The 27,355-nt window shown below is 33.5% G+C and overlaps 2 protein-coding genes across 2 annotated transcripts in view; one reads left to right on the top strand and one right to left on the bottom strand.

Moving 5' to 3' along the window:
- The window catches only part of LOC129792688 (ARL14 effector protein-like), a 693,823-nt gene that overhangs the window by 572,848 nt on the left and 93,620 nt on the right, over nucleotides 1-27,355 (bottom strand). The gene's annotated exons all lie outside the window — the stretch shown is intronic.
- The window catches only part of LOC129792592 (BMP-binding endothelial regulator protein), a 50,938-nt gene continuing 31,014 nt past the window's right edge, over nucleotides 7,432-27,355 (top strand). The window contains exons 1-2 of the mRNA XM_055831804.1: nucleotides 7,432-9,087; nucleotides 26,916-27,068. Of these exons, the coding sequence (XP_055687779.1) occupies nucleotides 26,984-27,068 (85 nt within the window). The 5' untranslated portion in view covers nucleotides 7,432-9,087; nucleotides 26,916-26,983. The remainder of the gene's footprint in view (nucleotides 9,088-26,915; nucleotides 27,069-27,355) is intronic.

Genomic DNA, 27,355 nt, shown 5'->3' on the forward strand with positions numbered 1-27,355 from the left:
CCTCAGACCCTTCTTCTGTCTTTCCTTCTCCTCTATTTTTTTTTGTTTTATCTTTTACTTGCTTTTCGGCAAATACCACACATATATGTATGTATGTGCATATATGTAGCAGAAACAAAGGCAGAAAGGAGACGAGAGCATATAGGGAGAAAAAAATCTTCACATAAATTATCTCTTAATTACACAAGTCATGATTTTTATTGTGCCTTCTCCTTCAAGTGGGTCTCTTGTTCTTTTTTGCTCCCGCCGATGGGAATATTCCCGTATGGAGCTCCCGCCTCAGCCCGCGCGCGCGTGATCATCTCTTTTGAAGCGACCACCTGTGAGATCGCCCGCCGAAGGACTCACTGGCACTGAGGAGGAGCAATTTGGCATGAAGATTTCACTGCAATCTCCATCAACAATATTCATTCCAATCGTACCGCATTTTGTGTCTCCATTCCCATTGCCCATTGTTCTTTGAGGCAATTGATGTACACAAATTAAGAATGGTAGAAACCTACCTGTTTTAGAATTCCATGAATAATTTTGATCATATATTAAATGACCAAAAATCAATGGTTTGAGGATCTTCATTCGTTTATTTTAATTGAATCTTGAAGCAATTTGTTACATCTTTCTTACCTTTTGGACTACCAAATAAGCTTTATCAAAAAGCTACAAACAGAATTTCTAAACTTAAGGGTAAAAGAGAGCCATAAAAAACCTTTCGCTTTTTTTTAAAATTATCTTTGAAAGCTCTGAAAGTATAAAAAACTATATGAAAAGCTTTTTTTTTCGGTAAAGGGACAATTTTGAAAACTTTTTTATATGATTGAGGCTCCGCAAAAAATCCACAAAAATTTTGAATAAATAAAAAAAGAAATTCTCTCAGAAAAATATTTCAATCTCTTCACAATTTTGACCTATTTAGAAGTATTGAGTTTTACTTCTGAAGTATTTCATATAATATAACATCAATAACTTGAATGAAAGATAAGATTCTTGAATGAGCCGGAACTGCAAAAATGAATCACAACTGAGGTAGATAAATTACGCACTAAAACATATTAGATTGATCTCGGGTAAAAGTGAAGTTTATTTACTATCGTGTATTTTCCCAATCAAACGGTTATCAAACCATTTAATTAATGAAGTTATGCGTCACAATATGCCATTGATTCAAATCTATATTATGTTGTTCACAACTATATGATAGGGGAGATTATTCTATGTATTTGTCATAACGCACGCAGGACTTAATGAAAAAAAAATCCTGTATTAATAAAAAGAAAAATCAGTTGCTTGAAAAATCTAGAATTTATAAGGAGTTTATTTGATTATAAAGTTCGAGAGGAATTGAACCGACTTTAAGAATAATTTATTGAATAATGCTTGAAAAAATTTACATTCGTCACTGAAAAAGCTTTTATAGGGGCGTTAAAAACTATTAGAACTTGAGATATTTTATCTGGGTGAATTAATCCTCCATCTAACAATCATCCCGGAGAAAATTCTACTAAATAGTATCATTTCATAACGTTTAACCTTTGGAATGCGGAGGCCTTGGCACACTCTTAGAATGCGAAGGTGGGGTCGTTGAACGACCCCAAAAAGAAGGCCAATTTTCTCCCAAACTATACAACCTGGAGTTGTCGGGTTAGTGCCTATAGATTCCTTATATAGTCCTCTTGCACCCTGCACCACAAATTCGCCGCCCTAAAATACTTAGAAGGAGATATTAGTGAAAAACATTTTTCAATCATTTTTCACAATTTCTTTTTGAGTTTGCCAAGAAACTGCAATTTTTTTTTCACTCTTCCCCACATTCCCCTTACCTCCCGCAACATGATAAATGGCAATATTTCTCGAATATTCTTTATTGTTTTGCACATTTACATGCTTCTAATTATGTTTTATGTTGTTTATGCTCTAAGAAATTTTCCGCAGCATGACCGTTACAAAAATTTTTGAATTCCCTTCTTCTACATTTTTCTTAATAACTTTTCTTGTGGTGGTCGGATTGAGCTGAAATTTTTACACAACCTCCTCAGATAACCAAGGAACTTATTTCCAAAAGATGGGAACGCTATCTTTTATATTTATTGAGTTATAGCACGAAATATAGCGCTGGGGTCGTTCAACGACCCCGCTCCGCATTCCAAGGGTTAAAAATCTCATTTTTATATTGTTTTTGGTCTGAAGAATTTTGACCTTTAAATATAAATCGGAACTGTTTCAATTTTAAGGACTCAAACACCCTCTAGGGGCTACGTCATTAAAGATAAAAGAATTTTAAAAAAAACTCAAAGGGTCGTATTTAAATCATTCTCTCCTAAATAAATCTATTGTGTCTAATTGTGCATAGAAGAGCATCAATGAGAATTTATCTCTGACGCCTGTATTATGATTTATTGTGATTGCGTCATTGAATTATCCAACAATTATCTAACATTAATTACCCAATACTGCTGATCATATAATACAATTTCTATTGCTTTAAAATTAAAGAATATTTAAGGAAATTCCTTAAATTTGTATAAAGAAGAATCTTTACCGATAAGCCCATTTTCTCCTTCTCCCCATGGGCAAAAACAAATGGAAGAAAATGCGAAGAAAAAAGGTTTATGTGGTACAGAAAAATCGATAGACAAGATTGAATGAGGCGTAGGTAGAAAAATCTCTCAAACATACCCAATGGGTGTATAGAGAAGAGCCTTTAGGCAATTAAGAGTGTGCTAAAGTGAACTACAAGGATTTCTTCGAGAAGCTATTTTGTCCGCTGCGGGGAATAAAATTTGCAAACTCACTTTTATGACTCTCAAAGTCTTTTGAGCTCTGCATGCGACAGCCCATGGATGGACACTCAACACTGCAGGCATTGCTCAAACTGAAGAAGATTCATTTTGCAGATAAAAATCCACTTTTACTCAAAAAAAAAAAATTTCCACCAACGATGGGTAAACTCATAAAGTTGTTGCATTGCTCCTTTCGCATTATGCTGCTGCTGCTGTGAGAACAAAGAAATGCAAAATAATGCATAAGTGTTGAAGGGACTTTGTAGATTGCACACTACATAATATACCTACTTTTTTTTAGTTAGACAGATAAGAAAATAGCTTAAAATGATAATTATTTTGTAAAGTAGTTTCAGGTAATTTTTAAAAATTCATAATTTACAAAAAAAGAAAAGCAAATTCATGGAAAAATTCCAACTACAGGGTGATGTGAAATAATTTGCAAGCATATTAAATATTGAAACAATTCACATAAAAATTTTTATAAGAACTTTATACAACATTAAAAGAACACATAAATAAAACATAAACAGGTGTTCTCGTATGTATACTCCACACTAAAATAAATCAGAGAAATATTGATACAAAAAAAAAACAGCCAATGGTCTTCATTAAATATATTTATTGAATGATAAATTTTTCGTAAAAAAAACAGACTGTTTGCATTTGCAAGAAAAATGTATAATAAAAAGCGGAAACACCTGTTTGTTTCATTTTTTTACTTCTTTTCTGAGAAAAAAATAGCTTATCTGCTGGATTTTTCTCCAGAAAAACCGCACGAGATTTCTTGCTCAGAGTGTATGTATTCTTGATACTATTTTTCATGCAATTCATGGCGCATTTTCTGCAAAAGGCAATAATTTTAATATATTTCCGCGAGACGGAAAATAAGGCGATAATCTCGTTGTTTCTGAAGAATGCCGATTTATCTAAAAATAGACGAATGCTATTTGAATAAGTTTCCTAATATAAATTTATTGTATATTAAGCTCAACTTTTCTTATCAATGGACAAATATTGCTGAAAATTTAAACGCCTTGGTTCTATTATTATATTCAGGGTGCAGAGAATATTCATTCGATATTTGTTTTATTTAAAAGAATTTATTGCGATAATCTACATTCCATATATTGTGTTGTATTTTTAAATTTTCCATAGGAAAATTTCTAAAAGTAGATTGGAATTTTGCAATTTTTTTTAAGGAAAATAAAGCCTTATAATCATTTAGATTTTCCTTATAAGGGAATCATCAGGAATGATGTCATCCTCTTTATTAAATAAATAAATAAATAATTAATATTTTTCTATATTCGGTTCAAATTAACTTTGCACGGAGACTCCACCAAGTCATGACATACATAGACTACTTAGCGAATCAGAATGTTTTACCTAAATTTATTAGTCAATCGTTTGTCAAACTTTATTCCTGTTCATCAGTTTAGGTACAAGGTTGCTTTAAATGTAGTAGGTATAGAAGGTTGTATTTTATTGTGAGATGATGATTTAATTTACTTTTATAAATCTGATTTAAAAAAATCAAGGAAAAGGCTTTAAAATCGATCAGTTATTGAAACTACAAAGTTTATTTCGTTCTCTCTTAAATCTAATTCATAAAGAAAAACTTAAACGTTCATGAAAATGTTTATTGGAAAATTCCTCTCTAAATAATACTGATTCATTCCAAATTTTAGAACACAAAAAAATCATCCAAAGAGAAATAATGTATTTTAACTGCACCCAATATATCTTTAAGGTCTTCTTAGAGTGCTAAAAAATCTCTTTTTATGGTTCACAGAGAAATTAAATAAATCTTTTTCTTTGCCAAATTCATATTACAATCTTTGCATCATTTCTGCAAGAAGAAAAAGCTTTTTGTATAAGAAAATAAAATTTCTGTCAAGGTCTCCATAAAGAGCTCATCCAAAATCAATTTTATTTTGTGAATGAATGAGAATTGGTGAGACAAAAAAGTCCCCTACGGGGGATCTTGTGGAAAACTGCCAAAAAAAAAATCCTTCTTGTCCTCCGGAGCTTTTGGGGCGGTTGTGCTTAGAAGGTGGAGGAAGGAGGAAGTGTTGGGTTTTGTTTTGTGGCAAAGAGAGATGACAATGAGATGAATTTTATAGCGCAGTGAATGTCTCTCTTGGGTTGTCTTTTATGGCCACGGCAGCATTCCTCGGCGGTGTTTGTGCGTTTTCTTGGGCTATTTGCATTTTATTCAAAAGAGCTTCGAAAGAAGAGAAAGAAGAGGAAAAAAAGCTAAAACCCACAAATTTCAGATCAAAACCAACGCAATCTCACAAGAAATTGGTCAATACATGCCTTATGGGATATGCTGGGCAACTTTGCAGATTTCGCGAGGTGTGAAACACCTGTTGCTGATCCATAAGTGAGCCACGTGAGAGTCACTTCAGCATCAATCTCTTCTTCTTGCAAATTATTGTAAATTTTGTGATTGTATTTGATACAGAGAATGCGATGAATCGGATGAATCATTGTGAAAATTCTATTTCATCTTGAAAATTTTCCGCAAGTCCGGAAAAGCAGATTTATGTCTTCCCTCTTACTCATCTTACATTTTGGTAGAGATAAGGTGAAGAAGGCAAAAAAAAAATATGCCGCGACCGAGAGTCAATTAAGGCAGCCACCTTGTCTCGAGAATGTGGTCGTGATATTTTGAAATTGAAATCATGAAAGATGCCAAAATACCAATTTCCAATATACTCTCCTCACTCTTTTCCATTCGAGATAAACGAGTTTAAAGTCAACCGTGGTCTCACCATTTGCCTTCCACCTTATGGGTTGTCTTTTGCACCCATATAGTGCTGTGTGAAACAGCTCCATGTTTACCACATCGTTGGAGAGAGTGCGAACATGTTGAAGGCTAAAAGCACATGATTATCCCACCCAGTTCAAAACACTTGAAATTCCTCAAACTAAATGCATTTTTATCTACCTACCCTGACTCCGAAGAAGAAAAAAATCTCCACAAAAAGTCCACAAAAATGTGGAAATATTTCTGCCAAGGACAGATAAAGTGTATCCATTTGGACACATTTCTTCTCCAACGTCTTCAACACACCAATTTATACGCATATATGCAGGTATATTAGCTGAGCTTTAAAGCTACAGAAAAGAAGAAATATTTTATCAATACTTGAAAATTTCACGAGATAGGTAAGTATTATAACGAATATACATATATAGTCTATTGATTAATTTTATTTTCTTTATAAAACTCTAAAACAGAGCAGTGCAAAAAAGTTACAAAAAGTTTAGGAAAAAGCTCAAGATGTCACATTTTCCAGCGATATATGTATGAAGAGTAAAGTAATCTGAGAATGAGCTTTAGGGCGAGCTTTTGAGATTTTCCTAAACCTTTTGTGTCTTTTCTTGTTTTTATGTGTCATTAATTAAATTTTCAGGGGATGGAAAAATCAATTAAAATTCTTGATTTATTTTTTTTAATATTACTTTTATTTTTCATCTTTTTCATAGTCATTTCGCCATTTCTTCGACTTATGATTTCTCAATTATTAGCTTTTTTGACTTTTCTGAAAATTTAAGTCAACTATCGCTAATACAAAATTAAGGACATTTCAAACTATTTTCAGGAGGATTCTTGATAGATGAAGACTTTATTATTCTTTTTTTACCACTCAGTGAAAAATAAATTAAAAAAGCTCTGGATTTGAGCTTTTTTGTTCTTTTTTTGTTTGATTAGTTACGTTAAAAGTTTTCGCTTTTCTGAGAAGATTTCAATTGTGACGATGTGTTTAATTTTATTTTAAACATTCTGATGCCCTGATGAATGAATTTATCGGAATCGAAACGTGCTGATAGAAAACTATCATGCTACAAAAAAAAATCAAAAAAGCTTCTTTATTTAATTTTATGCATAAGAATTAGCATTAGCATAAAAATTTACATAGACGTTAATTTCCAAATACTCCCAAAATCACATTTTTCCAAAGCTCCCAATTTCGTTTTCCGCTCTTCCCTTTCATTAGGTGTGTAACAGATTATTATGAGAATTGAGTTAAGTTAAATCTCATAGGTAAATCTATAGGTATACAATTGCGTGGGTAAATGTGAGTAAGACCCCATATCATTGGCGATTCAGTGGAAAATAAATCGAATTTCTCTGTATTCCAAGCTCGTCACCCAATTTGGGAAGCTCTTGTCTAATCTTATCGTCACATTTCTGTCTGCACTTATTACATCACTCACAGTTTGCGTGTGGTTCTGCCTTTTCCGCGGAATCAGTGACGAAAACATTTTTAGAGTGCCTCAAGTTGGGACTTATCATCTCCCAGAGAGGAGCCCCAAAGTGAGATTGGCAACCCAATGGATGCGTAGGTGGGCCAATTGGCTTTGGATTTCACATGCCCGGGGGTGGGTGACTCATATGTACAGCACATTACCTCCACCCCCGCCCTGCTGAACAACCCTTCTGTGGGGGGGAACCACCGTGCGCGCGGGGTAGGTTGCATGCAATGTTGGTTTTTGCGAGCATGATGTTTGGCTCGAGCATGGGTTCGAAGTGTTGCGGTAGTGGGAGCGAGATAGAGCTGGGTGTGTGGAAAGCTCTCAAAGTGGGAATGTCTGTGTGTTTGAATTTAATGCTGGTGGTGACTGGCTTCATAGCGTCTCTTGGAGTTCCACCAGAGACAGTTTAAGTTCGACTGTCGTCCAGGCAGCATTGCCAATCCACCGCTGGCAGTGTTACGGAATTTTTCGCGCGCACATTCATCATTTAATTTTTGAATCTCTTCGCATGGTCACACTAAGAGTGTCGTCCTCCCAAGACTCCAATTAGAAGTGATTCTCAAGGTGTGTGAAAGTTCGTTGGATTTTTTTTTTCTAAATCTTTGTGTGTACTTTCTAAAGAAAAAATTGCGGCGGAATCACTGGGTTGCCCCCAGAAGTCAAGCCCCGCTACCGATAATAAAAAAAAAACTCTACGTTCTGCCTTGTGTGGCATACACAGATGCACTGAGACTGTGGCAGAGATCTCTCTCTCACTCTGGCTCCAGCTTCAATGAAAATATTGTACCTATATTAATTTTCACCATACAGTGTGCGGGAAAAATACGTGAGTGAGTATTTGGGACCCCAGACACGATCGACAAGTTCGCAGAGTTCTGTGCACGAGAAGCACACAACAACCGCACGGGCAAAAAAAACTCCGCGAGATCGGGGCAGAAAATTGATAAATGTGCTGTGAATTGACACAGAGATAATTTGCCTCTGTGAGGAAGTAAATTTCCGAAAAAAAAAGATTTGCAAATCTCTGATGGGATTTAATCTCAGAGGGGCCACACGTTGATCTCTCCTCCCCAAGTTGATCCCATATCGCCCGGAGAGATTTCCGCCAGTGATTGGGGCGAGAAAAATCAGTGACGATCGTGCCGAATGTTGTGTAAATTGCACGAAATAACTCAATTGGTGCAAAAAGTTGTGTTGTGGTGCAAAAAAGAAAAGTAAAAATAAAGAGCGAGATATAAGGAATTAATGTTTGTGAGTCACAGAGCAATATAATAATGTTATTGCATCGTGTGTTGAAATGTTGTGTGTTAATTGTTTATATGGTTAGTTCATTGTATGCCGGTGACATCGAGGAAATAAGACAGTAAATCAACTGCAACGAGAGTTGATAATCAACACCAAGAGAAAGGAGAGAGAAATCTTCATAAATACTTGTTGTGTTTTAAACCCAGAGAGAGAGCAAGAAACAGCAGAGAAAAGTTTTTTCCTTCATCATTATTTTATACATAATATATAAAAAATTCATCATCGAAAATAGCAGGAGGAATCCTTTCATCTAAAAATATTCCTTCGCACAACTTTGTAAAATCCAAAAAGAAAATTCTTTTATAACTTTAAATGCTCTCTCTTTAATTTTTCATTTTCAAATACAAAAAACTCTCTCGTGGTGTCTCTATGTGGGTGAAATTGTGACATAGTGTGTGCTTTTGATAAAACGTTTAATATACCTACATTATATATACCAACCATAATATATATAAATTGGATTCAAAAATAGCAAAAAGATCGACAGAAAGTCTATTAGAACCGCACGATCGCAACTTCAATATATAAAATACACCTTTACGGCGCAGAGGAAAAATTCGCCGCAGTTCGGGGCCTATCAGAGCCAACAAGGAAAAAGAGACAAAAATATATAATTAAAATAAGAAAAAAAAGTATAAAATAAATTTAGATGTCCGACGACGACAATTTTCCTCAGAGCACTCCGCAGTGGCGAATTATTGAGGAAATTGAAAAAAAGGCGCAACCACAATTCCACGTATGTATTATACATATTATTTTATATATTTGCTATGACAGTTCTCAAGACATATATGAAAAAAAGATTCTAATAAATTATTCATTTTCTTCGTCTCACACCACCACGATCATATGCCAAGTGACCTTAGATTGTTAATTATATTTGAGCTCATACAATGCTACAACTTCGATGTTCGATGATCTCGCGCTCGCTGTGTGCTCCCTGGCTTGTCGATAAATCACTCATTTTTCGCGATCTTATGCCTCGCTTCTTTTGCCTTCAATTTCCTCCTATATTGGACTTTTTTTCGGGCGCACACTGCACAGAAGCGAGATCATCAATTTTACGTTTTTCAATATTGAATATTTTTCATAATATTACATTATACCGTCGTGTGGGGTTGTTTTGCATTTTTTTTGTAAATATATTCTCCCAAACCTCCAGAATAAATTGGAAATAAATTTCAATTGAATGCAGCCGAAATTAAAAAAAAAAACTAAACAGAATACAAGAATGATGAAGAGAAAAATATTTTCAATCATTATGATTTAAAAATTAGATGTTAGAATTTTTAATAGAAAAAGAAATAAATACATACACTGAGATTGGGTTTGATTCTATCAAAAATCTTTTCTTTTCTTATACATCTTAAGAATTCTTGTAAGATTTTGACAGTTTATGCTTTTAAAACGCATTTAAAATTTTAACTTGTTCCATAAAAGAAAAAAAATGTCATAAAGATCTAAAGATCTTTAAAGAGCCCTGGAAAAGCAATTTTCCTTTAAAAACATTATTGAAGAAAGAAAGAAACTCAGAATTTTTAAAAGATTTTTCACAGAATATTCCAAAAGTCTTATAACTGATAAATTGTAAGGAAATAAAGGGAAAGGTTTTTGACAAAATCAACCCTATTATTGCAATAGTAAAACTTTATGCCCAACATGCCATAATTTGTGATTTTACTGAATATTTCAAATCAATTTTGAGAGGAATTCTTAATTTAGAATTTTTCAAACTTGAAATAAAAAAAAAGACTAAAATCATTAAGATTAAAGAGTTAAAGATGAGAAACGTAATGGTAACGTCATTGCATAGATTTTTAAGAAAATCCTTACTGCCTTTTCCTAACTAATATCAATGGAAAATGGAAAATCTCTTTGGCGATTTCTTTTCTTTTTGTCTTTTTGATCCTCTACAAATGTGTGTAAAAATAAACTAATAAGATTAACATGTAAGGAACAAACTCATTTCCAACAACAAAAAAAAAAAGAAATCAAACAAACCCCCAAAAATAGCTTTTTTGGGAAGTTACCCACATAAAAGATCCTCTTTAGTGTGAATTTTCAACTTTTCAAAAGACTTTTCCACTGGATTTTCCACCCGCTGTGAGAATATAAATTTACAAACAAACGCAAACTTCGAGTACACACAATTAAGGTGGGAGATGGAACAAAAAAAAAAAGAAGAGAGAGGTGTAGCATGAAATTAGAGAGAAAATTGTGTAGCAATTGTGTGTTGGGTAAATAGACGTCCGATCTCTAAATAATGCATGAAAAGCAAATTTTAGTTCCTTTTGGAACAAGTAGCACCTTTTAGATTCATCCACCAATATTTGCCAATATACATAGCTAAAAATACATCCACTATGGTTATTCTCAAGAGCGCACAAATGGGGAAAAATTGTATGTATGTTGAAGTCAAATAAAGCGTGATTCACGCGGAGAGCCACTGTGGAGATAATGAGAAGACGACCATAGATGTGAAACGTTGTTGCAATTTGCGCGCAATCCATCCCAGATAGATTCTTTGATTGAGGTAGAACACACCTTATGCGATAATCTGCTATATCTCAGTGTCAAACGTCTCTCACACAGTTCACATTGGGTGCGTCTAGCGTCTAGTTCTTGATGGGCTTCATGAGGATCTCGTTGGGTATTCAGACAAACCATTCAAGGGGCTGTTAGTTTTGGAATAAGAAAGCTCCTACGAAAGCTTTTAGGGGAAGATCTTTTAAACCAAGTTTGAGTTCATTAAAATGGCATAAAAAACTTAATTTTCATGAAATTCGAATGAATTCAGTTCAAAAGGAGAATTTTAAAACTTCTTGTGGGCGGAATTCAAGAATTTTGATTGAAAATAATTTTTTTAGACAATTTTGAAGTCAAAATTTGCGAAAATTTTTAATAATTTGTGGACAAATTATGGTTAATCGGTTAATTGTTGAAGAAAGAAGTTTATTCTTTGGGGAACCCTCATGGAAGTTCACCAGACATGGAAAATACTGTAGAAGAAGTAGAGAATCGTAATACATTAAGAAAAGCTGGGAGAGCTTGAAAAAGAATTATTCCAAAAAAAAATCCATAAATCATCGCCCAAATATTCTTTGCAGCAACGCTCTCTTAAAAGATCAGAATTAGAATAAATAATTAAAATTTAAATATAAAAGCCTCAATTCTAAAGTTCTAAACCCCTTGAGTTTTCGCAATTTATCGCATAAACTCTTGTTGAGAGCAATTTTCTCGACAGTGTTTATTTTCGCAGCCACGATGGATGGACTTTATGGGACCACCTGCCCATATTTTCACCTTCTTGTTGGCATCAACTATTTCGGAAAATTGACTAGCCGCTTTTCACTCGATCACTTTCCGTCTGCTTAGTAACTAGAAGCGATGACTGTGCGAGGTCTTCAATACACTGACCTTGCTCTTAAAATGAAAGACAGATCGTTGGTCCATTTCTCTCGCGCGTACTAAACTCTCTGCAGCAGCAAACGTTAAGGAAGTGACGGTGATTGTTGATGTTGTGTCTGACTTGCTTTTGCAAATGATTTTTCATTTTGGAAAGAAAAAAAGAAGTTTCCAGTGATGCTCCATTTGTTGAGAAAACACATTGCCGTGTAAAATGGTTTTCAATTTGGCGCAATATTATGAAATTATTTTTTTTTATATATAACTCTCTTTCAATACATTTTATTACTCTGTGGAGTTTTTCTTAAGAACTTAATCTAAAGCTTTTCTGATAGATTTAAGGAAGGGTTACGATAAAGAAAGGTTTTTCTGAGTCCTTTTCCTTTGAAGAAATCATTCCAAGCTAAGGAAGAAATTTTTAATTAATTAGTTTTTAATTTTATATATAAAAAAGATGGGTTTTTAGAAGCTTCTACCCCACACTTTTAGCAACCTTAGGCGGTAGAAATTAATATTTTTATTGCATCGAAATTACTTCAAAATTGCTTACAAAACATTAAAATTTAACGTGAAAATTGATTTGTTTACAGCAGTTTCGATAAAATCTATAAATTATCACATATTGATTAAATTACTTTATTGGGTTATATACAACCCCATGTAATACTTCAGCAGAAATAAAACAGATTAATTTGCAATCAAGATACTTGAACCATTTTATTGATTTCTCAGAATTTAATGTTGATTGCACAACATTCAAAGTCAATGAGAAAAATTCAATGAATATCTCATAATAATGTTTTCACATAATCCTTGAAGACATAATTCATAAAAAAATATGAAAAAGAAAAGTTTATGAACTCAAAATGAGCTTTTTTGTAGGGAAAATGAGGAAAAACAAGGGGTACAATGGACGAATAAATTTTGATAATATGACTCACGAGCTATATAAAAATTTTCCCCTTGAATTTTCTATTACCAAACATCTGAAAACTCCATAAATCGCCCATTTTCATCTCAAGAATCCCGCCATTTATCAAAATGTAATAAAAATTTGCAGTAATATCTGTCGTTCTTGCTGTATGGAGAAGTGAATTGTAGTGATATTGTGTCGAGGAATTATTGGCAATTCTTCAAAATGTGAATTAAGAAGTTGTCTGGTGAGTGGAAACAATGGAGGACGAAGAGATTTTTAATGGATATCCGAATGCCATTGTTGTCTATCCCCTACCCCCCCATTCCTTATGTTCTCCACCTAAAATACACCACACGGGGTAGTTCAAAAGTTTCTGCCCTTTATCTAACTAATAAATCATAATATTTTGCTCATCTAAGTGGTGATATTTAGTTTTTTTTTATTAGAGTTAAAATTGCTAAACCTGACCAATGCCATGATGCGTTATCTGCATTATTAATGCAAAAACATCTTATATTATTATGCATGTGCAAGTGCATATGTATCATGAGCTTATGCTTCATGCGTTTATGATACATTTTTTTAAAAAACTTTTTAAAATTAAGATGAATTACTTACAATTTATTATTCTTTCTTCTTACTCATCCTCATTTTTATGTGTGACTTACTCACGATGCATATGCATCATTCATTTCCGCTACATGGATTATATGTTAAGACGTTTCGTTCGATTAAAATAAATGTTTAATGAGTCACATTTGAATCATTCTTACAAAATACTCTACTCGAGCCAAGTTAGTTCAGTGTACACTTATATGCCGTAGAAGCTTATGCTTCATGCTTCTAAAGTTCAGTTAGGATACCGCCTAGTTTGCAAATGAAGTAATAGAGCTGAAAACTTTTAGTCTTTCCAATGCAATAACAATGGCAGAATAAGGTCTTGAAACTTCTTCTCTTGAAGCTTGAGCACAAGAGAAGTCAGATCCAAAAAGCACCCACACAGATCCCAGTAAGTACCACAAAACACTCCAATAGTCACTTTATTTCTTGATAGATTTATGCACAATTTCTGGGACAAGGATATTACTGCCACAGTGCAGCATAGCGACAAAAAGTCTTCGTGCTCTCTTGTGCAAAAAGCATGGAACAATTGGAATTAATAATGAGCTTATGTCTCTCATTTCAATGAAACTCACATACTATATTTTTTTTTTAAATCCATATAGTGCTGAGCTTTTTTTTTTCACTAAAGCTTTTTCTCTGGCATAGAGCCCTCAAATGATTTCCACAAAATATTTTTTTTTATGAAAAAAAAAGGTAATACGATGAAAAAAGAGGGAAAGTTTTTATTTAGAGCCGCTCAGACGGTTCGTCTCGATGGGGAGAAGCATATTGGCAAAGTGAAATGAATGCGAATTGTGTGAATCAACATGCGGTAATTGAATTAATTGGTCACCCACGTTCGCAAATTCCTCACTTTGTCAACACATTCTATTGCCACTCTTCGGCCATGCCTCTCCGTGGGACGCTCTAGGAAGTCGCAAAATCGCACCATAGAGATTTTTAAACTTCCAGTCGCGCACATTCGACTGACCACGATTTATGATCTCGTGGGAATTCTCACTCCGCCGGTTTTGCGGGAACATTTTATTGACTTTTTGCCTCAGTGAGGAAATTTTTTTGCACTATGAGACTGTCAAAAATCCTTCTATGCACACCGATGGTTATATTTAAGAAGGGTAGGTGCAGTGGTCTGACTGCTGCTGGCTTTGATGTGGTGTCAAGTAGGAATCAAAAATGATTTAATGACTTGTTTTTAATTAATGGAAAGAAATTAAAATCATTTTTCACAAATAAATGGCACATTTCATTAAAAATATTTCACAATACTTGAGTTAGAATTGTTTGAATTGGAATACGAACTGTATGCAGCATAAGCTTCTCTATTGAAATGGAAGGGATTTCAGAAGTAATAAAAGCTCACAAATGTAGTACTCAACGATGATTGAAAATGTGAAGCGTGTATTCTTTAAGTAGGGAATTGGAAAACTATTACTTCATATGCTTAACAAGCATTTGCTTTGCAGTAGTTGCCTAATGTTCTAAAAATCTCAATTTCGAGAAAAAATTTTCCTTTAACCTGATCATTACATCAATCCTTTATACCTCTTGTACATAACATTTCCGCTTTGTGATTAAAAGTGGTTTGTTTATATTAAATGTCGCGTAATTGAAAATCTTCAGAATAAACAATAAATCAATCAATAGAGTTTAAAGTGGAATGATTTAAATATCACGATTATAAGTAGTTCATAGACCAATGTCATCTCTCTCTGTGTTCCTTCGGGTGTCACATTAACTTCTTCCATGACAAGTTTCTAAAGTAAACAGAAGTCGCATGTATAAAGATTACTTCTCACATTAATTTTAATTCAATGAGATTTATTTTTATTAAATTTGACGTTGATTCGCTGTATCCGATATCCTCTGACGCTGAATGACAATTCCATTTGCATACTGAAATAATTTTTATTTAAATTAAATGAATTTCATTAAAATATTCCATTTGGAGTTGTTTATTTGATTTAGTTTTAAATGTGAACTATTTTTCTCTCACATTAATTGATCCAGTTTAGTTAGTTAATGCTGGAGCTTTGAGATGATAATTTTATACAGCTGGGGACTCGTAGAACAGTCTTAACTCTCAAGTCTTAATTAAAAAAAAAATCATTCAATAATTTTTTTTTAAAAATTTCAAGAAATACAAAAAAAAAACAATTAGTAAAATATTTGCTTTTAACCGTGAATAGTCTCCTTATGTTATTATGAATTATTCCTCATTTCCCAATTCATTGTAAACATTTTAATTGATAAATCCTTGCATTTCAATTTGATTCTCAATCCAATTTAGCTTCTGATTAGTTTATTGAGTTTATTAGATTGCTATCTATGGGGATTCATGGATAATTGCAAGTTTCTTTTCATATCCAAACGTTCAACATTCTTTCATCTCGATGGCGCCACTGAGCATCTTTCCTTTTCACACGAATGACTTGGGTATCTCGCATCTTTTTGCGTCATTCTTTCTTCTCTCTGACGTCGGCTTAGCGTATACCCCCCTTCCGCCCAACCACGCGTTCATATCATTTTTCCTTTTCGCACCAGACTTGAGGGAAGAAGCCACAAAAACAGTTTTTTTTCTTGCCTACGGGGTGAGTCACACTCGTGGGCTCAACTAGCACCCCCCGCCCATTCACGGGGTTACGCTAGAAACGTCGTATTATGAGGGAAGTTCCACTCATATACATTTAGTATTATATGAATGGGGAGTGACTTTTATGTGAATCATCAATGAAAATCAGCCAATTCAGCCCAAGGAGTGATATCTAGAGCAAACTTTGGATTACAATATCAGTTTCTTCCACCCATTCCCCTAAAAGCTGAAACTATATATAGTTACAACCATGTTTTCTCCCCAACTATGTTCATCGCATTCAGCGAAGACGACGCAAGAATGGGCAAATGAAAAAAAAATCATTTTTGACCCGATTTATCGCAATTGGATGCAATTCATGTCTCCCTCTCTCGCTCACCCATCATGTGTGTATCGTGTGACCACAGCATGCAATAAATGCGCTGCATTGCTTTAGATTTTCAACTAATGCAATTGTACAATTGTGAATTTGTTGACTAAGAAAATTTTTAGTGGGTTATTCCACAACACAATTTTACTTGATTTTTAATGAATTAACCGTATTTTGAGATTTTATTTCTCCGCTAGGGGGCTTAAACATCTTTTAGCGGCATCTGGTGTCTCAATTAAATCAATAAGAAGATATTTTGAAATTAATTTCTAGCCCAAAATGTTTTTTTCTGGACTTCTTCTCTGGGAGTTTTCTTGGTTTCTTTTTCTTGAGAAAACTTATTAGGTCAATGCGTACAAGAAATCAAGATTTCCCTCCCGGTTGGCCTCTTTTCTTATTTAAATTCTTTCCTTCCTCTTTTGTTTCTGGAACCCCCAGTGCAACCCCATAGCAAGAGACATCACTGCAGAGATGCAAAAACATTGCACCCAGAAGGGTTGTCAGTGTTTTGCATATAAAAATAAATTCACTTGAGAGGAAAATTTATATCCACTGCATGAAAAATCGTGAAAAAATATGCGTGCCTGACCATTCTCTTTCCAATTTTCCGCATAAATTTTCCGTGGGGAGCTTGGTGTCCCTTTTTTTTATCTCCACATCCACTATTGTGTTTGCCAAAAAATGCCTTTCTCCGGGAGGCAGAAATTTGAAAGAAATCCAAAAATTTTGTGATTAATCATTGATGATCTATTTAAAAAAAATTTATCTTGTGTGCCCCATATTGTGCTACTGCAACTGGACTTGGGCGGGTATGGGGAAACCATATGTTGGCCATCAGAGAATCCGTCACTGAAAAGTGCTTCAATGGCTTCATGCTACACAGACAAATGAACTCAATGGCCCCAAAGAGAGCGAGTATGTTTTGTTTGACTCCCAAAATATTATTTTTCCTTAATTTGCTACATTTCAAAATTGTCTACACTTTGTGTTGGTTTTGAAGTTCAAGAGAGAGAGATGGTTTTGCAAAGTGGAAATGCCAAGTTAAAAAAAGGTTGAATTTAATTTTAAAGACTCTCCGGTGTTTTGTGCTAAAAAGGACTACATTTATTTTGATGATCTAATTTTGTGACTCGGCTCAGACAAGTAAATGAAGGTATTTTATTTGGGAAAGAAAGAAACGTTCAGGAAAAGCTAATGAGAATTTAAACCGGGATTAATAAAAAAATCAAATGAAAACCTTTCTTATTTGATTTTTTTTACATAGACCGTCTTAAGATAATGAATCTCCTTTTAAAGTACCAACTTACCAATATGAATTAACTACATCAAACTAAAAGTGAAAGTTTTAGAATCATTTTCAATGTAATTAGAAGCATAAAACAATTATTGATTAATTAATTATAACACTGTAATAAGCTTCTGTTAATTAAACAGAATTAATTGTCCAATATCTTCTTTCAATGTACTTTTATCAAATTTTGGTGATTTTGACTAATTCAATTTATGAAATATACTTCATAATTTTATTCAGACAAAGAATTTATTTATCTATTTTTCGATTTATTTTAAGAGATGATAAATAAACTTTTTTTCCCAAATCAAGCACAAACAATACCAACAGAACTTACAAGACGTGCTATGCTAAAAATTTTAAAGTATTTCGTTCTTTTAATTGAATGAAAAATGCTCTTCCATAGAGGATTCTTCCCGTGTACACAAAGTCAGGAATGAATGCTGTGATTTTTTTTACTTAAATAATATTTTCTTGGCATAAAAGAATAAACGGCAAAGAGCGCAAGATCAGAGCCATAGGCGCGCGCCTGATTGACGACGAAGTGCATTTGACGATTTCCAGTGAAGAGAATTGAGAGCAATTTATAAATTGCAACTTGCATTTATAATTATCTTCTGCGTTTTTAGCATTTTTATCGCAAGCCTTGTGTCTCTCTCTTGGGTGTACCAACCCATGTACAACCTGTGCCATGATCACCTTTTTTTTCGTGGTGTGTGGACAGAGCCAAAGCAAATTGAATTCCTCGTCGCGGAGTCTCTCGAAGGTGGAACTTCACCAACTTGTTGTTGCACAAGATTTTCCTTTCGTGGTTCTTTTTTTTCGTGTACACTCATATCCCCATCGCAGACTTTCAAATACATTCCACAGACTGTATGAGATGTGATTGAGTGGACGCTGGAAAAAAAATGCCTTCAACGTTCTTTTTTTCCACCAATTTGTGTCCATTTTCCGCCCCCGGTCGCCCCGAAGAAAAAGTAGTTCGCTAAAGAATTTTATTCCTATATGAAGAATGTTCTACGAGAGAGCCTCTACGGTGCTTAGTGGGATTCTCTGGGCAGCATAAAAAAGAAATATTATCGACACATTCTTGCTCTAAATGTCAGGGCAGGAGAGAGAGAAAAAAAAAGACGCGCAGCATTAATTTTTATACATCCACCGAATGTCGCGTGCGATCATTCTGATGGTGACGATCGCACAGAAATTTAGCAGAGTGATCGTTCTTTTTTTTCTCGTGCCTCATTTTTTTTAAAACATACATAACATAACATATATAAGAGCCCGTCTGTGAATATGAAAATTCATTCGTGGCTCTGTGACAAAATTGGCGCTTGGAGAGATTTATTAGTTAATTCCACGACACCTTATTGTTGTTATCGTGTTTGTAATGTGTTTCTGAATATAATTTCCATAAATTTAGTACCATAAGAGAAATAATTTAAATATGCGATGACATTACGGTTCTTCGTATTAGATTGGAAAATTAATGGCGCTTAGTGCAATTATGTTAATACACGACCAATTGCATGATTTTCTCCCTCGTGAGACATGCGAGACAATTTTCGCACTTTTGGTGTTTCCCTTTTTGCACACATATGCCATACATAGTACATTACAAAGTATATATTTCTCCTATATAGTCAGAGGATGACGTAGTCAGTGTAGCATTTTATTTATGCTGAAGAAAAAAATGTATATACATTCACTTGTGAGCGCGTTTTTCCGTGAAAAGAAACAAGAAAATGAGGCAAAATTGACACTAATAAAGGCTTAATAGTTTCGCTAATAATCATATCCTATTTTGTGACATATCGATTTCTCAGAGTTATCGCAACAATAACAATAAAATCCACGCGGACAAATAAGCCATTCCGATGCCATGATGAAAGAGATGTTTCATTCTCATGGATGGAAGTCTTTTTTTGTACATACGGATGCTACACTATAAAAGGAGAAATCACACAAATTGCGGGGAATTCACTTGAAAAGTAAAGTAAAATTGTTTTGTAGTAAAGTTTATTATTATTTGAAATTTTTTTTAAAAGAGTATTGATCTTTTTTTTTGTTATTTCTTTAGTAGACGATTCATTGTACATTCTAATGGAAAACGTATAAAGTAAAATTGACTAGAATTTTATTTCATTTAAAGAACTTAGTTTTATTTTTTATTTCAGCTGTGATTCTTTCGATTTTTTACGAAAATTACCTAAAACAATATAAAGAAATAATATTTTATTAGATACTTTTACTCTAATAATGCTTGTTATTTCTTATATTTTCCCTGAATCATTGTACTATAACGTGAGAAATAATGTAAAGTATGATAACGTAAAGTACATAACCTCATTTCTTCGATATTTTTTGCTCATAGGATTTAAGTATGAGAACAGACGTTAATTTTATATTTTTTTCTTCAGAATACTATTCTAAATTTTATATCCATGATTTAAAGAAACGTAACAAGACACTCAAAAAATGTACATATTTTTTTACATCTTTACTCTTATTGAGATTTTGTAGTGAGTTCTCCTAATTCTTCTGGGTTGTAACTGATACGATGGAGACAGTAAGGGTGCTTTTTATATACAAACTGCTTTTCTCTTGGATTCATTCAAATGATTTTTTATTACCTTAATACCTATTTAATCTTTTCCATTCGTTTTCCTTTACCTATTAAAAATCTATTTCTTCGGCAAACATCAAATTTCCAACAAATTAACAATTTTCATTCTCAACAAAATCTTCTACAATATTGAGCTTCTGCGTGATGTTAGTTTTTTTTTCTATATTAGTATTGAGGATACTGGATGATTCTGCCTATGATTTAGCAAGGTTGACTCATGACATATCAATGTGTTTTGTATTGGTGCTAAAAAAGCTCTCTGGCGCGACTTCTCATCTCAAAAGTCTGGGTGAGAACAAGAATTTTGCTATATGGGCTGGGAGAAAAACAACAAAACGACTGACCGGATTTGGAATTTGTTGTGGTGCAAGATTTGATGAATTGCGGGGGCGGAATTCTTTGCCATCACATTCTATACAAGGACATCTTCTACCTTCTGCGCGCCACACGCAAAAGATGTGATTTAAGAGGCCCAACATATGGCCTCAGAGTCGCCACATTGTCGCCCCAATGCCTCATTTCGCGGATTTTATTTGAGAATTCCTGGAAAATCCATCTCATCCATTGACTCACAAATTTTTCATTCCTCACCACGCTATTTTCGCTCCTACCGGACTTTTTAGTATCTGAGTGACAAATTTTTTTTAATACTCTTCTAAAGGAGGGATATTTCTTTAATGGCAAAAATGGTCTCTGGACTGTGAATCATTAAAAGAGAAAAAAATCATCATTTTGTGCTCAGGGTGCCTCTCCCACAGGAATTGCAAATTTATGAAGTCATATGAAGATGATTCACCTTTTTTTAGGAAGGAAATTGTTAAATTATCTCGTTACTTTTATAACGAATTGAGTTAAAAATCATTAGTGGTATGATTCAATGCATGAATTGCTTGAAATCTTTAAATTAATCTATTTATCTAATTAATCTAATATCGTGGGATCGACTCTTCTTTTGATTTAGTTATTATTGAGAAAATTATAAAAAGTCATTAAAAAATTCTTTAAAAAAGCTTAGAAATATATTATTCTTAAAATCAAGCATTAAAGTTCTGTTTCTCTCCAAACTTGAACTCCATAAACTCAAAAAATCATCTTTAAAACAAAATCAGTCTCACAAAGATATTTACAAGAAATTACAACAACTTCAATGAACGATTTCCCACAGAAGTTTTCCAAAAAAGAAAAACATTCCCTTATGCAATTGATTTATCTTTTCTTTTGTATAAATCCCCCCATTTTATATATACTTTCCTCTTGTCTCTGTGCAGTGTATATAATTCTCAATTTAAAAGTGAGCCTGAATTACCACTTTAATTGAAGCAATAATCGTTGAGAGAAAATTAAATGATTATTGCGGTGAGAGCAAAAGATTCCTCCTAAATTGCTTAGTGTTGTGGTGGAGAAAAAAATCAAGCGCGCATTGAAGATGAATCCCATAGAGAGAATCTCTGATTTATACCATCTTTCACTTTCAGGGAAGAAATTTCTATTCTTGTGCAACGTGGTGAATTTATTTTTACACACTTTCCACGATTGAAAAAGAGAATCAAACACGTGTTCCAATTAGTTGAACAATAAATTTAATGCTGGGTGTTGTGAGGGGAGTTTTATCAAAAGAAATTTTCTTGGTGAAAAAAAGGGGAAATGTATTTACGAGTGCAGTAAATTGGCCATTGCGCTGCGATCATCATGAATTAAAATAAAAAAAAAGAACCAGAAGGTAGTTTACAAGAGATTTCTCTCTTTCATTTGGTACACTATGTATGTATGTATACGTACAGGTACACCCCATGAGAAGTTAATTCCTCAAACAATTCACGCACAGACTTTTTCGCCACTCAACAATGTTGTTTAAATATCATTAAAAAGACGTGGACTTGAAGCACTTTGCGGTTTGTGAGAATTAAATAATTGGACGTGCGTATGTGTTAAAGGTGGAAGCTGTGGCGAAGATCAATTGACTTATTGTGGGGAGAAATATATTGAATACCTATATCTTATCTTATATACATAACATATTTTTGTAATGGAATTTAACACATCTCTTGTGGGATTTTCCAAAGTTATGCAAGCGCTTCTTCTCGCGCAAGCAGGATGTCCACCAATAAGCTCTGAAATGAGAAAGAAAAAATCTATTGAGGATCACACTCTGATGGGAAAGTTCTCGCGCATTGGGGTTTTGCAAAGATCGCAGATTGATCTTATTTGCAGAAGAGAAGCCAATCGATCGATCATGAAGCGCCAGCGGCGGCGACTTCCACGGCGAGTCGCGCCTCCGTGTCGACAGCTGGCCGCCTGAATGCGGATGTGAAAAAGAAGTATTAAATTCCCGAATTGGGAGAATTCGCGTTTTTTTTGTGCCTTCATCTTCGCATTTCCAACCTCATCGCGCGCGAAAGCAACGTCTCTCTCAGAACCGTTGTTGTTTGGATATTTGCGCCATAAGAGACCAAAAAATCTATTTACCTTGCTTCAGTCTCCAGAGTGTGTCATTTGTTTTATTTGACAAACACCCAATGAGAAGAGCAAAAAAAAGGTGAAAATGAAAACCAGTGGCTGCCAGACACTCTGCTCACTCAATATTTTATTTCATTAATGGCATTAAAGTTATGGTGTTTGAGGAGGCCCCCTTTTTTGTGCCCCGCAACTTTACACACAACAATTCCTAAAGGAGACGCCCCCGCAAATTTCCTAAATCCAACACCCATTTTTCATAACGCTGATTCTTATTTTATTACATGAGACCATTTTTTTGCAGCTATTAAGCATTCTTTATAGATATTTGTTCTACTGGTGAACGCACCATAGAATTAAATTTTCAAATGGATCCGGATTTAAAAAAATATTTTTTTCATTAATTTGGAAAGCTTTATGTAATTAATAATCTAAGAATCGATTATTCTCGTTATTTAACTTACAAATTGCAATAATTTAGTTAATTTTCTTAATAAGAAAACACTTTCATTCTCGACAACTAGGCGCCTCCATCAATAGATCTACCACAAACTAAAAGAAGATTTTTAGTGGTTAGATTCTTATATGAAATGCAACTTTTCTACAAGACTTTTCTACGAGTTTTTTCAACATATTTAAGAAAATTGCAACAATAATTTCAAGTTTTCGTTTCATATCAGAATCTAGTCATATTACCAGGCGTCTTCATTGCAATACCCCGATTTTTAACATTATTGAATTAGAAATGTTTGGAACTTTAATATTTCATTCATCGCAGTTCTCAAATACTTCAGGTTTGACGATCAAGTTATATTAATTAGTAAGAAGACAATCAATGACCAGGCGCCTCCACCAACAGTCATTGAATCAGTTATGAAAAACTATTGAATTAATGTGTTAACCACGTTAATAAATAAAAAAAAAGAAAAAAAAAACAATTAAAATAAATTAATTAAGTATCACCCCCCCCCCCCCTACAAAATTATTTAAACATAAAATCTAAAATCTCATATAATTCACACATTTTTTTGCGGTTAAATTATAATGCAATTATTTAATTTATCCCATCAACATTAGAGTTTTTCACGTGAAGCAATTTATTTTGCAATCAGCAAGTCATTTTGTGATCTCCACAGATCAATATGGTAATATCTTTTTTTTTCTCATTCTGTGTACCTCAGATAAGCGATGTTTTTTTTTGCTGAAAAATTATAATTTATTGTTGATTGTTTTGCCATTCGCTTATTTATTGTTTGTAACTTTGTTGAAAATGCGCGCGTATTTCCCCGTCGTGGGCGCGAGATCGAGACGACTGAGTGATTGAAATGAATTAAAAAGCAAGAATATCAATTGCACAAATAATGTCAGTTGATGAGATGTGGGGAAGGGAGGAAAAAAAAGCTAATTGGCATCGCGATATGAGTGATGTGTGATTTTCCAGAGGAGCGAGGAAAATTGTTAGTTTTCCCCACACATTGCTCATGCCAATGGCGCTGTGAGTGATCGCAAGAGATCACTCGTGTGGCGTCTCGTATTGGCATTGATACGAAAGATGTCAACATTATAGAAATAGAGAGAATAATGTCAACAAATACAGAATACTAACCTAATTGGGTGTTTTTTTTTAGTCGTTCTTTCTTGTGAAATATGTATGAATAGAAAACAAAGTCCATAGTACGCGGCTTTGAACGCATTGGGACTATATTTATTCTTGGAGAGATATTTTTTTTCCTCAATTATTTCATCTTTCTTGGAAAATTTGCACATTGTGCGTCACCTTCGATGTAGCGTGACATAAATTGAATTCTTAAAAAAAAATAATCACATAATTAAAAGCATGTTTTCTCACTCCGTGGGCGGGTTTTTATTTTCTGAAAGTCGTAAAAAATTGCTTTACTTTAATTGCTGCTTCTAATCATTGTCTTCTGCGGTATTTTTCATTTTAATTTACAGAGCTTTTTTTTTGTTAGAAAATAACGAAATTAATTAGGAAAATAGTCAGTCTACAATATTATTGTACAATTTTGGCTCAATAATTAGCAGAAAATCAGTCAATTGTCACTCAATTTTTTTTTAAGACCATTCCATGAAATAGATCAGTGATAAAGATTTGATTTATTAGTTTATTCTCGCGCCATATAGTTTCAATAAATAATTGCCCTAATTTCCTTAATAACAGATGCACCCAAAACTTCAGCTCAATATTTCATCAAATATTACTCAATAAAAAATACTTCCTTCATAATACTCCACCATCATCGTTAGTCTACCTGACTCCCCGCATTCTTTCAATGCACCTCACATTCGGAGAAACGATGCTAAAGATGGTGAAGAGGATTTTATTTGAAATTTATAAGCTAATATGTCGATTCCTCCTGCTGTTTACAACGAAAACTAATGGATTTCAAATATGTACACAAAAACCTACATAAAGAGTCCGCGATAAAGATGTCTATGCGCCTCCTTTCAACCGTACCAAAAGTCAGTCACTGACGCCGACCACGAGATCGACGATGATTGGGATGCAAAGGAGGGGATAAAAGGCTAAATTATATGGTTTTATTAGTTTTATAGACAAAAAACCAGTGTCTGTTTTTTTCTTCTTCTACTTGTTCTTACTGTGAAGAGAGAAAAGAATGTCGAAAAAAATGTTGAAAAATTTATGGACTTTTTTGAGAGATGGAAGAGTCACATGAAGAGAAAAAAAACACGACGAGCGATGGATCACGTAGACTTAGGCTTAAATGTATTATTATTGATTCTTAATTTAACCATGGCCATATTTTCATTTATTCGCGGCTTTGGTATGAAGTTTAGGAGTTAATTATTGAGAGTAAAGCATACCATTAAGTAGACACAACATATGTATGTAGGTTTATTTGCTTTAATTTATTTACTAATGTTATTTTTTGTTTGAAAATTGTCTTTAGAAATCCGAAGAATCCTTAGAGTTTTTAAAAGGATCCTTTGTAACTCTTTATTGATCCGGTTTTCGTCAGGATGATTTTTTCTTTCTCAATCAGGAGTAAAAATAAAGAAAACTCGATTCTTGTTTTAAAGCTTTCGGCTCTTTCTGATCCTTTCTCATTGGGTTAAATTATATATTAATCTTAAAAAAATATATAAACTTTTTTATTAATTTTTAAATAAAGATTTTTAAGGAAAATTTGTTCTTGGATCTATGCTTATGATCACAATTTTTTTTACTCACAAAATATCTCAAATTATCTATCTGATTAACTAAAAGCATAAACAGAAAAAATTTCCATTCGATTCCTATAGTTGTGACTTCTTGGGACAAATTGAAGGCAACAAAAAAGAATGAAAATCGCGTATAATAAGATTCAGGTGGATGAGACGAGTTGCTATTTTATGTGGCTGATTCAAACGTCCTTGCCACAGACACATTCGCATTTTTGGTGGTTATTTCACCTCAAAAGTCGTAATTTGACGGTAAAAATTAATTAGTGTGGATCGATGATTTCTTCTTGTTCCTCCTTCTTATTTTCATCTCTTACCCCACAGCACATCTTCTTCACTTCTCTATACATTCGATGGTATGATTTTTTAGTGTCTATGTGTATCTTTTAAATTTACATACTTAATAATAAATCAAATGATATAAGGAACGCTATTTTGGAATATTTGTTGGATAGGAATTATCATGGAGAGGCGCTTCATGACTTGGCAATTTTCATCTTTTTTCCCGTGTCGTTGTTGTTGTTGCTGAGTGGTTGGCATGTGAAGAGGCAATAAAGAGATGAAGGTGGATGAGAGACAAGATGTCCTAGACATTCTTTTACTTTTTTTTATTTATGTTTTGTACATAATTGCAGGGAGAGGGATCTTTAAAATTTAAAATTAAAAAAACAAACATTCGAAATCTTTTTATGTTTTTGAGAAAATTTAATCTTAAGAAGGTTCTATTTTGGATTAACTTTAGAGCCTTCACAATCTTTCTAAGATATTTCTCAAGTTTTTTTTTAATTCTTAGTCATTCTAAAAAATAATAATAACAGTAATTCTTATTTAGAATATCTTGAAAGTCTTGTAAATAAATGGCTTAAAAAAGCGAAGAAGTTAAGACGAACTGAAAAGAAATTCCTTAGTAATCGATGGTTACTTCCAATTTATCAATTTTAACCTTTTCCAAATACAAATCTATTGGCTTCTTTTCATTCAATTCATCCAATAAATAATTCTCCAGTCACATCCAGGAGCTTCTTTTTCGTTGATGAATGTGCCGAAATGATCGAAAAATGACCTTTTTCTCTCTCTTCATCTCTTCCAGTGATTTGGCACAATTCTACGGTTAGACTAGCAACAGCGGCTAATACCAAATAGCTGCCGATTGCTGAAATGGATCGCTGTGTGTTGGTCACTTGGATGCTGACCCTAATTTTCCTGACCTCAATATCAACTGTGAATGCATATGAGAGTATAGGTAAGTTATACTTTTTTATATATCTTTTTTTTGTATACATATAAAAGCGGAATTTTTCACACAAAAAAAATCTATTTTGAGACCAACGTTGAGTCCTTAAGATGCTAAAGAGAACATGAAAAGAAATCCATGAGCTGCCACAATGTCTTCTATATAGCGTGAAATATGCTCCAATCTTTTCATGCAGCAAATAAACTATCTCACAAGAGAGAAAATGTTTATTTTCTCAGTCAATTCTCCTAGTATCTTCATTCGTTAATAAAATGCTCCAAACAGAAAATTCCCTC

The sequence above is a fragment of the Lutzomyia longipalpis genome, chromosome 3 (assembly GCF_024334085.1).
Source record: "Lutzomyia longipalpis isolate SR_M1_2022 chromosome 3, ASM2433408v1".
Lineage (NCBI taxonomy): Eukaryota > Metazoa > Arthropoda > Insecta > Diptera > Psychodidae > Lutzomyia > Lutzomyia longipalpis.